At 31.2% G+C, this 15,684-nt stretch overlaps 2 protein-coding genes and 1 long non-coding RNA gene across 4 annotated transcripts; 2 read left to right on the top strand and 1 right to left on the bottom strand.

Annotated features, from left to right (window-relative positions):
- Nucleotides 1–1,509: 1,509 nt before the first annotated feature.
- On the top strand, nt 1,510–4,981 carry LOC139813861 (UPAR/Ly6 domain-containing protein crok). Its single transcript, XM_071779658.1, has 3 exons — nt 1,510–1,937; nt 4,191–4,358; nt 4,747–4,981. Exons 1-3 carry the CDS (start codon nt 1,865–1,867, stop codon nt 4,962–4,964), a joined length of 459 nt encoding a protein of 152 aa, XP_071635759.1. The 5' UTR covers nt 1,510–1,864; the 3' UTR covers nt 4,965–4,981.
- Nucleotides 4,982–5,267: 286 nt separating this feature from the next.
- Rsod (Related to Sod) lies at nt 5,268–15,678 on the top strand. Of its 2 annotated transcripts, XM_071779655.1 has the most exons (20): nt 5,268–6,278; nt 6,882–7,104; nt 7,340–7,505; nt 7,743–7,962; nt 8,131–8,410; nt 8,615–8,880; nt 9,020–9,203; nt 9,651–9,890; nt 9,969–10,059; nt 10,833–11,077; nt 11,160–11,334; nt 11,595–11,866; nt 12,092–12,203; nt 12,282–12,368; nt 12,463–12,597; nt 12,726–13,000; nt 14,186–14,310; nt 14,470–14,625; nt 14,724–14,791; nt 15,488–15,678. In XM_071779655.1, exons 1-20 carry the CDS (start codon nt 6,161–6,163, stop codon nt 15,671–15,673), a joined length of 3,624 nt encoding a protein of 1,207 aa, XP_071635756.1. In that variant the 5' UTR covers nt 5,268–6,160; the 3' UTR covers nt 15,674–15,678. The 2 variants fall into 2 exon arrangements, with proteins under 2 accessions (XP_071635756.1, XP_071635757.1); XM_071779656.1 differs by lacking the exon at nt 15,488–15,678 and having other exon boundaries at nt 14,724–14,933.
- LOC139813864 (uncharacterized) lies at nt 11,497–15,661 on the bottom strand. Its single transcript, XR_011732281.1, has 2 exons — nt 15,525–15,661; nt 11,497–11,749 (listed from the first exon to the last, which is right to left on the bottom strand). It is a non-coding gene; the product is annotated as an uncharacterized lncRNA (long non-coding RNA).
- Nucleotides 15,679–15,684: the final 6 nt, after the last annotated feature.

The following is a 15,684-nucleotide window of genomic DNA, read 5'->3' as shown; positions in this document are numbered from 1 at the left end:
TCTCAGTACGTATAATCGTATATAACAAATTGTTATATTTATTGTCTCTTACAGCGGTGTTTTACATTACGGTACTTGAAAACATTATAACGTGATTCCACATTGCATTTATTCCCATTATTACATCTCAGACGCATTTTTTTTAACTTTTAACTGTCGACTCTTTATGGTGACGTGTGCAGACTTCGCTGACTGACTCGCGTCATTCCCCCATTGTCGACTGAGGAATAAATCGCATGGACCCTTTTCGACTTTTAAGCAAGTTTTTTAAAACGGCGCTTTAATTGCGTCCGGTTTTTTCGTTTAACAACATCACGATACGCCTCGTTTACTCATCTTAGGACTAAAGACCGTCGTTGTACAGCGCGTGCGACTTTATAACATTATTACCATTCTTGATTGGTTGTAGAAATGTATATGATTCTTGATTATTATTCGTTTATTTAATGTACGTAATTGGGCTGATGAAGGCACCGGGTATTGCGCCGAAACACGTCCCATCTTAACATTGTTAATAATATATATATTTTTAAATTTTAACATTCTTGTTGCTCGTTCGCGGGGCCGGTAAGCGCGGTTATCTCTTTGTTATATGTATATGTATATGTATTTTGTTATATGTTATATGTATGCTAAATAATTAAGGGATCAAGAAAAATTTAAAAAATAAACAACGTTTAAACAGCTACACGTTTGTTTTAAAAAATAAGAATCCAAATCTAAAAAAAGTGTTTTCAAGTTTAAAATCTACTTTTAAAAGATAGAGCAGCTGTTTTTTACTTTCTTCAATTATAGTACGTTTAACGTACAGAAAACGAGCTCAACGAAATGGGATATTTTTAAATCACTTTGTGAGCATGTCACATGCACAAAAAAATGGACCTGAAGCAAATTTTTAGTTTTAACATGTCGAAGCCGAAAGTCTTGTCTACAAAACGCTTTTGTTAGCGTTTGATTTCGATTCTTCCTTATCAAGTTATCGAGAACTGAAAGAACAAGTAGACATGTTGACGTTAATCGTTCATAACCGTTAAAATTTATCGTGCAGGAATTCCAAAAATGGATTCTTAAAGTAGAATCTTTGCTCTATATAATACGATATGGTATTGTGGCCGCGTGTTTTTTAAACTCGTAGACACGTTACAAATAGATGAAAATAACGTAAAACGTCGTGATTTTTCTCTTTTTCATTTAAACCTCAGAAAAAATTATGCAAAATAATTTAAAAAATTTTAATGACTAAAATTTTGTGCCTTTTAGTACCCTAAATTTAAAAAAATCACAACGTTGCTGTGATAATTTTTTCACAGTGATCCGTATGTTCAAGTATAGACAAGTATAGTAAGTACAAATGTAAGTAACATATTTCGTTCAGCGATAAGAATAAGATCGATCGGTCTTGGAGTTATTCGTAGATGAGTCGTCTATTCGCCATGTTCTTCTCCCACCGCCACAGCCACCTCAATTAATATCGTTCGCCTTATTCTCCCTTTCTCAGGCGTACGCATTTGTTCGTTCAGTATATTGCTCAGTGGCACCGTATGACTCTGATGCTAGAGTTAGTGGGCTTGCGCCACGCTAGCGCACAGTATATTACGAGTGCTCTCTCATTTCTTTAAGTCAAATGATACTTTTCAATTCTTTCACGTCGTGATCCTTTTTTCTCTCTTTCCCTTTTTTCCATTCTTTCTTTTTGTTTTTTCCGTGCCTATTTTTCAACTTCCTTGTTTATTTTCCTACTTTCTTATATTTATATCTATATTTACGTATCTTTCTTGCGAGTACTGCAGTATTTCGTCATTAGTGAAGCTTTTCAGTGACCATTTATTTGTCAATCATTCTAAGAGGAAGAAGCAAAAGAAAGATGAAGAAAATCTTTAGACTAAGATTTGTAATTATTACTCTATGCAGCATCATTTTGTTTTTGTGCTACAACGGTAAGTGATGTGAATATTTTTGAAAATATAATGATTTTTAATAGTTTTCTAGTCTGGATTTTTTAGATGTATTGCCACGTATTTGAAGATATTCGTAGTACGTCATTATCCAAGTGTCCGCGGTACCACGTTGTTTTTTCTTTATGGAATAAAATACTCCTTTTTATAACTAAAATCTTTTTTCAATATCTCCAGCAAAAGAACGTATGTACTACGTCGAAAAATATTTCAGAGTTTAAGGTTATTTCGTTTTTATCATAAAATATTAATCAACAATAATAAACAATAATAATTTTTTTTCCAATAAAATGCTCGCCACCTATTGTTATAAAACTATTATTACTATTTAATTTTATGGTAAAAAGTAACGTTCAAAAATATTTTACGTTGAAACTTTTTTAACGCAATAGGGCTAATGCTAAAAAAAAATTTTAACCGTAAAACTTTTAAGGAGCATTTTACCCCTTGATAAATTCCATTAATTGAACGTGAACATGTATAAAAAATGTGTTTTTTTATATTTTAATGTTTAATAAAACATATCTCGAGGAAAAATAAATCAGTATTGGATATTTGAATAATTCCAACGACAATGGTGCATATATATGTACTAAAATTTTTGTGTAAAATATACCATGTAGAATTTAATAATAATTTTTCTGTTTAGTGCAATAAAATTAAAACCAGAAAAAAATTAAAAATTGCAACACACGTGTACGTGATGTAATACGTATAAATATTTGAATAATAACAGTTGTGAAATATATAAAAAGATATATTTTAAAGGACGTGTGCACGCGTGCTCTCCTAGAATGTTTGGCGAAAAACTTTAAATACAAAATTTAAACAAATTTTAATTACGTTTCGCATTAACACAATACAAAGCTTTTAATAACAGATATTACGTATTAATCGCAGAATTATTGCAAGATTTGTAAATTTATTAGTTAAGTCAATGATTTAAGTGGGAGACATGTATACGTAAAGAAACGTTTATATATTTGCGAACAATGAAAACATAAATTTTATTTACACTGCATCGTAAATTTATTTAATAATAACTCATTGTTAACATTCTTTTCATCTTCAATACGCTTCAACTTGGAGTAGAAATAAAATCAGAGTGTACAGACAGTCTTATCATGTGAATATATATTTTCAAGGCACATATAGCTGGTGTGGCCGTATTGATTTTTCTACGGGGTAGCATAATTGAGGTTTCGATGAAGTACATACGCATGTATACGATAACTCATGATTACGTATTAAAAATAATATTTATATAATTTTTATACTTTCATTGTACGTATATTTATATTAAAATATATAATAATATCTATATTATAACAAATATAATTTTTTGTTTTACATAATATTTTTTTATTTTACATAATATTAATACGTGTAATTATGCGTACGTAAATAAAAAACGTGAATGTTATTGAAAAAAACGTACTATTTTGTGTTAAATATTATCTTATACCGCATATAAATAATTACTTAAAACATATGACGTATTTTCATACGTTATTGAGACGTACCGTACGCGCGTATATAAATGCGTAGGTATTATACGTATTATGCAGATTACAGTATAATATGTATCATGTATAGAGAACCGGAATAAAATTAATGTCGTTTATGTGTCCGCGGTTATCTTCTTTCTGTTATGATCTTTAACCTTATTGTCGCATGATACGAACTGTTGAGCGTAATTTTATAACATCGTGTAGGCAAACTAAATCAGAAGATTGTGGATTTAATTATTATTTATTTCCTTTCCTCGTGATTTTTTTTTTAATATCAAATCCATACGTTCTTTACAGTGTCAAATTTTATTCGTGTATAATAAAAAAAATCCAACTTTCCATCATTATTGTGTACGCATGCAATCAAACATTGTTTTATGTATAGTATATATGTATTTGCGTGTAGGTACAAAAACTTTTCGGAAATAATCAATCTAATACGTATAAACTGCAATCAAGTTACTTGATTATTTATGTACTGTAATATTTACGTACTTGTATTAAATATTTATTATTTAATACACGTCCATGATACACTTGTATTAAATATTAAATATTTAATACAAGTGTATTTTGGAACTGATATGAGATTTAAAACTTCCGTTCACGGAGCACGGGTAAATCGAACGTCACATACAATATATATGTACATGCTTGCCGATGTGGATGCGTTTGCGTGCGCGATGGAGAAGAAAGATATTATACAAATACGTATGTTTTACAGGTGTCAATGCTATGCAATGTTATCAATGTAACAGCCGCAATAATAGCCAATGTGCCGATCTTGTTCCTCCTGATACCATGAAGATAGATTGTTCGGATCTTAAAGATGGTGCAAAGTATACAATGTGCCGAAAAATTACACAAGTCATCGAGTTTAGCGTCAATGGCTGTACGTATATTAATATTACATTAACATTATGTACTTGTAAAATAATTTATTTATCAAGTACTTATATATAGCATTAAATAAATTATAAAGAAATGTAACGAATATACTTGAATTATTTACATAAAAGTTTAGTCATGATTTATTCTTATATTTAAGAATTAATTTAAGAATTATATTTAAGAATCTTATTAAAGAAATCAATACATCTTATCAAAATATGTAGTTAAAAGAAGCAGCGTTATACAAAAATACGTTTACATAAAACTCACGAAACGTTTGTAACACTGTAAAAATGTTTTCATTTACTAGTTCACGTGTCATAAGACGTTACATTTAACATAAAACAACGTAATATTTAGGATAAAACAACGTAATATTTTTTACACAGTACCACCTGATACGCGAGTTATTCGAGGATGTGGATGGGATGAGTCAAATTATAAAGGCAAGTGCTATCAACGAAGTGGCTTTGGTGGTAGACAAGAAGTCTGTTCCTGTTTGACTGACTATTGCAATTCGGCAACGCCTGGATCTGGAATGCTGCCTCAACATTTATTTTTTTCATGCGTCATGATCAGCCTACTACTAATGTTTCTGTGGAATTAAATATTCTTAAAAGATGATCGAATTCTCTGTAGACGTTAGTTATAAGATTATGATGGAGGCTAGATTAGAAATAATAGAAATAATAATATATCAACTTTTTACTAATGTCAAGTTAAACAGTAGATGGTTCAAATAATAAACGTACTCATATTGAAGCACAAGAAGGAAAATCGGAAAAACACGTTTATATTATACTTAAAAGAGATATGGTCATGTCTCGCTCCAAGTTCATACACAACGATATGAAGCGGACTGTGTCTATATATAAGCGTACTACCTAGTTGATATATTCTTGGATTTTTTAATCTCAGCAACGACTAACGTGATCAAATTCTTAATAAGCTCATTCACGAGCTTGGGTTTGACGTGTATTATTAAAGTGTCTTGGATTTTTTTCTACGTGTTCTATAAATGAAAATATTCCGTTGCAAAGTCCAAACTGTCAAATTTTCGATTAGGAAATGTCATCATCGTGGTTTCAGAAAAAATATTGTACCAACTCTAACGTACGCGTATAATGATACTGATAACGCGCTTCTTTTTCATATATAAGGCACGCTACTCATATACAGTATACATTATAAACGTTGAAGCAACATCTCAAAAACATTGTAAATGTAGATTCAACGTTGAAAAGACATTGCACAAACGTCTAATGTCCGCTAACGTGCATTGTCTTGTAGAATAACACTATACATATAGACATAATTAATTAACTGGCGACACTAATTTGAAGAAAATAGACGATACAAGTTGAAATGCGAAAAACATCTCAATACTGACAATAACAGCGAAGGAAATGTAAATGACGTAGAATGCTGACTAACACTGAAGGTGATCCAATGGCAATGGTAGGTATCGAAATGTTTGTAATTTTGTAAATTTTAAGGCAAACCTAGATAAAAGAGAAAGCACGAAAATCTTGCGTTGGCTCTCATAACTCCTTATTTAACATTTGAATAATTAATTAAGTTTCAATTTCGATTTCCCGCCAAGAGAAATATTTGTTTAAAACTGTTAAGTGCAGCAAACAGCTATACTTTCATTTTTATTGAGGTCATCGTTCTCTTCCGCTCCGTACTCCCACCAGTTCTGTCACAAGAAATAAGAAAGTACAAGCCGTTACTTTAGCCAGTCTATAGTCAGTCGTCTCATCGACGAGCCACAATTTTGTACGACCGTATGGATTACAACGCATGTTAATAATTTTCGGGTTTATCCGGGTCGCGATTAATAAAGTTGGAAAGAAAAGAACTTTATACGTTCCTCCATGTTCGCCGAGAGAGATGCGGTGGCTTGTGTTACTCTGTTGCAGTGAGTGAGAACGCGTCTTTGGAGTTCCGTAACATTCCATTAAATACTACTACAAATTGAGATTACAAATATCTGGACACATGTTTATAGGACTTTTTCTTCTTAAAATAAGTCAGGGAATATCCCCTTCAAGTTTGTGTACTTATACTTAGATAACACCCTGTATAAATTAGAATTGTATTAGCCCTAGAAACGCTCTGTCTAAAAACAAAACGCTTTAAATAAAAGATTATTAATCATTTATATTCAAAATAATGATTTAAAAAAAATAAACAATTATTACATCGCGATTTTTAAACACGAAACTTAAATAAACACAAGAAAACACCGATTCTCTATTATTTTACAAGACTTTATTTCTAAAAATTTTACAAGATGTGCTAACTCAACATACACCTTAAGATCTTACAATTATAGGAGAATTTTTAATTCTTATATAGCGCAACACATTATATAAAATAATTAAAATTCTGAAAAATAATTTTCTCGGTTCTTAAACATCTACAAATTCTAAATGTTCAAAGAAAACAATAAATTCTTTTCGCAAAACGTTGATGGAACATTGGCTGATAAAATGATATTAAATTAAAAAGTGTTTTTTAGCAACCGTCGCGAGTTCGCTTAGACTCGCTGCATATATATCTTCTGGCGGTCTTCACGGAGAAATTCGATTCGAAAGAACCACAGAATCTTCGGTGCGAATACGATATTCTCTAAAGCCAACTTTGCAATATCCGGATCAGCAATGGCTGTGGTCAGTCACTCAATTTCCAGTCGACTACACAATTATCGATGGCAGATGCGACGAACGACATGTCGGGCAAAGGTTATATATATGTATATGCAATACACAAATATATGTATATAGTTTTATAATTATACATCCCGTTACCGGTTTTTTAACAATTGAATTCTTATAAGTTTGAACATCTTTATTTTTAAAACTGAAATTATTTATTGTATATAACAATAATACTATTAATATAATATAATAATAATATATCTAATAATTAAATAATCATTATTATTTTTCTTATTGTTATATTTTATTTTATTTACAGTATTATCGATTTGACAGAAAAAGTCGGACCTCTTGAATTGCCAACAAATCAAACAGGTTCGATAGAAGTCGCAGACTTATTTCTAACCGGAGAAATAGGTTTGTGGGGGAAGAGTTTAGTACTGAAAGATAATTATTCGCCAAGAACAATATGCGCTTCCATTACGGTAATTTACTACGTACACATATATTATATGTATATATATGTATATATATAAGGAATCGTATAATCAAGAATGGAAAATACGAACGAAAAAATAATAACGTAAAAGTATTATACAAATTGTTCTAAGCCGATTAATTAGAAATTATATTTTTTCAATATTTCAAATTTTAATAATTAGCAATAGGATAATTTATATATATGTATATTATTAACAGCAAACTTTTTTCTTTTCGTTCAGGTTCTTGAAAGGAATATTGAGAAATTCGCCCAGGCGCGTTTTTATGGCCCTGTTGCTGGAACAGTTTTGTTTCGATGGTTGGGTAGTCAAATGGGCGATGATACCGATACAATTATCCACACGGATTTACATCACATCCACAAGCAGAAATTACAGTCGCTAAACTACACCGAGCATCATTGGAAAATATACGTTACCGATATCTTGGAAATTGGCAAAGGTATATCCGCAACTGTGTGTGTAAAATTTTATATTTACTTTTATAATCCTTATTAATCAAATAATTTTTTTGATGACACACACTGACTTCAAAATATAAGCTATTAAAATTATTTAGTATTTAATAGTTAATTGTATAGTTATACTTGAAATGTTTGCATGTTTTTAGATAAAAATAACTGTAATATACTTCAAAATGTATTTGATCCTAATAATTCTGGCGTTGGAAAATCTATTGGAGATGTTGACGTACGTTTGGGCAAAATAAAGGTTGCTATTAATACGCAGGAGAAGTATAAAACTTTCTACAGAGATTCGGAACTGTCTTTACTGCCGGCGGATCTGCTTGGTCCACATCGTCACTTATACTTAGTTATCTTTCATCCCATGCATGAGGATTCGTTTTTAGCCTGTGCAAAAATCAATCATCGTAAACCGGTATATACAAAGTAAGAGCCGCGCGTAATTATTCATCATTAAACTATTGATTTCGTGCAAATGTCGCGTAATATTGATTGAGAAAAATAAGTTTATATAAATTAATGAAAGATTAGCAGAGAATATATAATACATGTAAATCTATGTATATATACAATGTGATCGTTACAAGAAAACAAGATTTCTTAAAATAATAATTTTTAATAAATGTTCAGGGCTGTAATTAATTCACGTGGCATCCGAGGCCAAGTTACGGCGATTCAAGAAACCCCGTTCAATCCAACGTGGATCAATATCTCATTAACGACAATAAATGATTTGGAAACTAGATTACGGTACGCCACTAAAGTGGCATCTTATAGGATCCACGAATTACCACCAGTACCGGCGAAATATGTTGGAAATATTGTTGATCCGTGTTTAACTACTAAAAAGTTGTTCAATCCTTTGAATATCGTTGAAGCGACTACTCCACCAGCAGGTACGTGGTACCATAAGGAAAAAAAATTATTAAATAATATAAATACGGCATTTAATATATATTACAAAATTAACTAATTAATAGAAAAAGACTTAAATTAATTATGATATTCTTATTACTTCGTAATTGAATCGTATAGGTTTTGGTACTCAGGATCAATATGCTATTGGGGATCTATCTGGAAAGCTTCAGGACCGAAAAGAAGGATCGTATCATAACGATATTCTACCTGGGAGTGCTAAACTCAGTGGAATTTATTGGGATACATATTTACCACTCTCTGGGATCCACAGTATTGTTCACAGATCTTTTGTTCTTTACAAGTAATTAATTATATTATAATACGCATCGTGAAATCATAACAGGACGAATCATTTAAAATGTATTACTTCAATTATTTTAGTTTTTTTTTTTTTTTTTTTTTAATATTTCCATATAAAAATTACACAGAATTTTGGGAAGATTTACGTTACGTACAATAGAGTTCGCGCGCGCGCATTTAATTTAAAAAAAAATGCACAAAATATACAAATATACGTAGAATATGCAAATATATGCATTATGCAAAATTAGATACATATGCTTGAAATACTTTTTCGACAAAACAAATACACGTTCTGTTGTGGTCTTATATCTTTCTATGGAGAGGTCTACTCTCCTAAAAAAGAAACATAATATTTGCAACATTAGAAAAATAGTATAATTGTATATATATTATGAGAGTTCTTTCATAACGCATTTAAATAATGTAAAAAATATTTCCTTATCAGATACAATGAGACTGATAACACAGGTATGATTCCATGGGTGTGTAGCACATTCACGCTTTATACACCGTATACCGATTGGCAAACGCCGATGTACACAGCAGAAGTGGTATTCAGATATCCCATCGTTGGTCGAATACTTTTCCGACAGCCTAGAGAAGATCCCGAAATGGACACTATTATAATAATAGAACATCTTGTTCATGCAGATGGCAATGCAATAAATAATACTGCGGACCATAGGTAAATATTGCTTTTTAAAATTGACAAATAATTTTACTATTGTACCTATAAAGGAGGTATTTGCAATTTATCATTTAGATGGATGATACATGAAAATCCACCGGGGAAAGATTTTTACAACTGGACAAATCGATGTCTGAGCGCTGGATCGCCTTACAATCCATATATGGTAATCGAAATTAAATAAAATTTTCCGATTCAAACATTTAAAATATTAAAAATTATGAAATTATGAAATGCTTCCTGAAAGCGCTAATAGATAAGCAGACCAATTACGTACACTTCAATTACAATTTAAACCTTTAAAGCATTTTATAATTTTTGAATAACACGATAATTCTTTGCAAATGGAATTATATTTTATTGAAAATTGATATCGATATTTATCTATGAACATACACTCTTTTTTAAATAATATTTATAATTTAAACAATATAATATACAATATTTTATACAATATTAGTAAATAAAGTTGATTACCTAAACTTTCTTTTCGCAAAAGAATTCTACTTTCTTCAATTTAACTTCGATTTGACATAATCTTGGCATTCTTTTAACTAATTATTCTTTTTTGCGAAGACACTCTAATCAACTTTATTTTTTAACACTATATACATATGTGCACGTTTATTTTTGTTTTAATTTTAAACTCTATTCAAGTAATATGTATGTTATGTTTATAAAAAAATATCGATATTTCCAATAAAATTGTTATATCTGTAAAGAAAATATAATTTATTCCAAAAATTGCAAGATGTCTCTTTTTTGATAGCAAAAAGTGTCGGTAGAGTATATTTTCTAAAAATGCAGTTATATATAAAATCTTCTTTCTCGAAATAGCTAATTCTTAATTATTTCGCATTATTTTCTAGCGCATGTTTAGTATATATTCATATTATTTATATAATCTGTTTATTTATACATTGAACTATAATACTTCAGGTGAACTCGAAGCCGAATAGCTCATGTTTCGCTGCAGAAGCTTCGTTGTGTCGCTTGGGTGACTTAACGAGACATGGAACACTCGAAATTGCCGGTAGAAAGGTTAACGCCTCAAAATTGACTCGAAAACTTTTTACAGATACGATGTTATCTTTATCAGGACCTCACGCATTGTTCGGCAAAAGCTTAGTTATTTATGATGATCACGGTCCAGTTGCGAGGGGAGATCGATTAGCCTGTTCCATGTAATAGTATAATAAATGTATACAGTAAATTAAATTAGATTAAGCTAAATTTTTTATAGTAACGGTATAATTATATTTTTAGTATTGGTGGCGTTTATCGGCGTAAAGCAGTCATCAGAGATTGGTTCGGTAATGGTGAACAAATATCTTTGAGAGGAAAATTGGAGTTGCTGCAACAAACTGAATACGATATCACCAACGTGGAAGTATCTCTCGAAGGTCTTGATGGAAAAATGAGCGGATATCACATACATATGGTAATATTAATTTTATAACTATATATAAATTGTCACGTATAAAGATTTTATGCGTCCTGCACATATCCCAAATTATATATATATATATATTACACACACACACAAACACAAACACACATCTACAAGGGTTGTTTGAAAAAGGTCCTTAAATAATAATGCATATTTTTGAGTTCAGAATGCACTTATTTATATATATTATATAGATGGCCTATATTTCATACATATACTAATGTAATTATTAATATGCACAATATTTACAGACGTCTGTAGAATACGATTTAGAATTTCCATGCGAGGGAACATCACTCTACGGACACTGGAATCCATTAGGTATCAATACGATCGATGTACCAGCAGCAGAGGAAGGTACGCTGGATCAATACGAGATGGGTGATCTGAGCGGAAAATTCGGCACCTTGGATAACAAAAAGAGATATATAATAGCATACAACGATACAACGCTACCTCTGTTTGGCCCAAGAAGCATACTTGGACGTAGTGTAGTGATTCATAAGAAAGAAAAAAATTTAAGGTAATTACGTTTTATAGTAAAATTTACAGAGTGCAGAAAGATTATGAGATTTCCAAATACGTTAAAAATGAAAAAAAATTTTGAACACGTGAAATAATTCAAATAAAAGTTATCATAGTTTAAAAAATATAAAAGTTAGTATTATAGTTTGAGAAAAAAATATGATGCAAATCATATCAAATTTTGTATAAATGTATAGTATTGATAGCTCATCTCTGCGTTTAGATGGGCGTGCTCTACTATAGAGAGAGGATATTCTCCAGCCGATGCCAGTGAGTTACGTGCCATAGCGTCGTTCCACCATCCACAAGGCTTTGTGTACGGTTATATAAAAATGGTAATATATATGTCAGTTGAAAATTTCACATAAAAATTTTACAAGTAGGATTTTTTGAAACAAAATGTACACGTGCAGACGCAGCTTGTTTATAAAGATGGTAGCCAAAGTGAGACGATAATCGAAGTTAATTTACGACATCCTGGAAAGCACGATCGTAATATCGTAAGAAAATTATAATCTGATACTTTATCCGCGCGCGCGCGCGCGCGATGTGTGTGTCTAACGTATATTATATTAATTAGGCGTTTAATTTTAGACTAGAAATCACAATTGGGCGATATACGTAAATCCTGTTGGTGTAGATGCTGCAGTGAAAGTGAAGGACACTCGATGCGTAGCAGCGGGATATACGTGGAATCCTTATTTCACACAACTAGCCGATCCATTAAACGTAAATATTATTCATTTCTTAATTGAAGTCTATTCTTTAGTTTACTCAAGAGAACTTTTTAACAAACATTAATTAGAGTTAAGATAAAAAAATGCGTTTGTCAAAATGATTATTATATCGTTTCTTAGGATGATCTTTATAGAGAAGAATGTGGTCCAGATTTGCCACTTAGATGTTACGTTGGCGATATATCGTCTCGTCTAGGATCCATTAATATTGGAGAAAAGCGGCAAATATTTACAGATTCCAATTTTCCTCTGGGTGGACCGGTATCTGCAATGGGCAAATCTATCATCATTTTTGATAAGGATTTTGGCGGCAACAGATTCGCCTGCGCAAATGTTGAACCCGATAATGATATCGTAAAATATGCTAATATCAGGAAACCACCGCGATTTGTGGTGTAAGCTATAGGCTATCTATCTTATGAGATAACATTAAATATTGTGTGCGCGTGTGTGTATCAAATGAATGATACGCAATATAGTGTCTAACATAAGAAGGGAGATAGACTGCGTGATTGTATGACGTATTATTAAGAGAGAACATTAGGGAGAACATTGTGAGTCCCAAAAAAATCAATTATTTTTAATTTTATCTGAATATTTAGCTATTGAAGAATATATTTCTAGAGTTTTACTTTGATTTGAGAAAAAAATAACGAAGTTATCAAACGTATGTACGTCAGGTCGCTTGAATACGCTGCTCGATAGGCGAAACGCCACGAATTATTGAGATGGAATCTTTTGATCTGCGTCGACCTGTATTAACTAAATACTAACTGATTCTAAGATCTTGTTTTTGTGGTCGAACTCTGATTCCGGCAGATATTTTTTAACATTTATATAAAACCACTCATAGTCAAAGAGTTGATTTCGTATAAATTAAGCTTGTTAATACTTCAAATGTGTTGTTTTTCGGAATCACTTTTTTACCTGATTGACACGATTTCTTAAAAATTACTTAATCGATTACCTTTAAAAGGTACTCTTTAACGTCCAATAGTGTTTTTTTTTTGTATATACCTATATATTTTGACCTATTTTTATTTTATGCAGGTAAAAAAAGAAAGAACGCAATTTTTACTGAAAAATCGTAATTTCAACTTTAGATCGACTTAATGACTCCAAAATCATTTGTTTTAGGTGCCTAGAAATGAAGTAATAGTTTTAATAACCGTGAAGAAAAGTTTTACAACAGATTGTGTTTTTTATTAATATTTCAGCCAAAAATTAAGATTTTGATTGATTTCTTTTAAATCTAGTGTTTAAAATGTATACTTTAATTTCATACCAAATTGAAGTTTTAAAGTAAATTATTAACAACTATATGCTAAAAACAACTCTATTTTTCGGCCTTGGTATGCCCTCTTAATTAATGTTCCTCTCTTATCTATTTGTAGGAAATGTTTTGTATTATATTATAATTTGATAATTTGACTTGATTAAATGCAACTCGGGCATATTAAGTTTTTATGCTTTGCGTTCATTCAAGTCCGTTTTATATGACTTTGAATTTGCGTGAAAAAAGTGAAAAAAATGAAATAAAAATCTATTCTATAAATAGAATAAATTTCTCGTTTTTACAGGGCGCAATTCTTAGAGGATGTAAGAAAAGTGATGGGTATTCCTGAGTGGATGTTATCTATTGACGGCAGAAAGACCAAAATATTACATAATGGCGCATGCATTCAATTTCTTTTGCATTTCAAAGGTAAATATTTCAATATTTGATGCTTAATAAAATAGTATTTCAAGGAGAAACAAATCGGTATCGAACACTCGGATAGTGTCCCTTATACATTGGAATAATTTAAACATGCTACTGAAGTATAATTAATTATACTTTTATTTCATGACTTTGTGTCTTCAGGACCAATTGCCAATAAATTGGAGCAAGACTTTAGTAAGCTTATATCCATTGGCAAACTCGAAACTCCCAGCTTATACATTCCCGGGTACATACCAACAAAAAGAAAAAGTACATTAGGACATCGACAGTGTGGCGTGCGCGATCCGGATGACAAAAGTAATTTTATTTAATTTATGTAATAAGTATAAAATATAACGATAAATTAAACAACAATAATTTTCTAACATTAATGTTACGATCAATGTTTGTTACAGACTTCAACGTCCGTCGTAGCGCGTCTATCTCGTTGTTAGCGGATATATTTATAATATTTTTAGTAATAGTAAGTAGGATAATATAATTCACATACATACACAAACCCCCCCCCCCACACACACACACACACACACACACAATATTAGTCCATAATAATAATTTTATTTGTAAAATTTCTACAAAAAAGAAATAAATCGTATAAAAAAATATGATAGAAATGTATTTTATTTAAACATATGTTAAATGTTTTCTTTAATAAAGTCTGTTAAATTATACACCCAGCACAGATGTTTGCAGTCACATTACAGAAACGTGTTGCAACATTGAAAACGATGTTACAAATTTTTAATTCAAAACATTTGAATATTTTCTGGAAAATTTTATTTTCTGAGTTATGTCATTGTGTAGCAAACGAGCGATATATGCGGGAACACATGTGCATTCTTGAATATATCGGACAACTATTTTTAGTATCCACGTGCTTGAGATATCATGCTACAAACCGAAAGCTCGGTCACGAATAATAATGCGTTTGGTATTCCGCGGATCGCTTTATGAGAAATCGTCATTATAAATAAATGAGACGAGAAATAGGGTGTCCTAGTTTTTATCAAATTACATTTGTAAGAAATATTTTGAGCGATGTACACTCGAGATCTTTCTTTTTCAAACGTGCCGCGATTCTTCTCGATATAAATTATAGATAAAATGAATTCGTTAATATATTATTAAAAGCGACACGATTTCTTGGTTTGTCACGCAGGTGTTGTACAAAGAAAAGATCGTCCCGGCGATTATACTTTGGTCCAAGTGCGACTCGTCTTTGGAACGGCTGGATCGATCGACTCACGATCGGTCGGGGAGATCCCGGCCGGCGCTGAGAACGGGATGTCGTCTTCGTCGAGACGACGACCGTCAGAGTTCTACACTCCCTGGCGAACTGTTTTAGTCGAAACGTCG

This window comes from Temnothorax longispinosus, chromosome 5 (genome assembly GCF_030848805.1).
Source record: "Temnothorax longispinosus isolate EJ_2023e chromosome 5, Tlon_JGU_v1, whole genome shotgun sequence".
NCBI lineage: Eukaryota > Metazoa > Arthropoda > Insecta > Hymenoptera > Formicidae > Temnothorax > Temnothorax longispinosus.
This window is presented reverse-complemented; position numbering and strand designations above follow the sequence as displayed.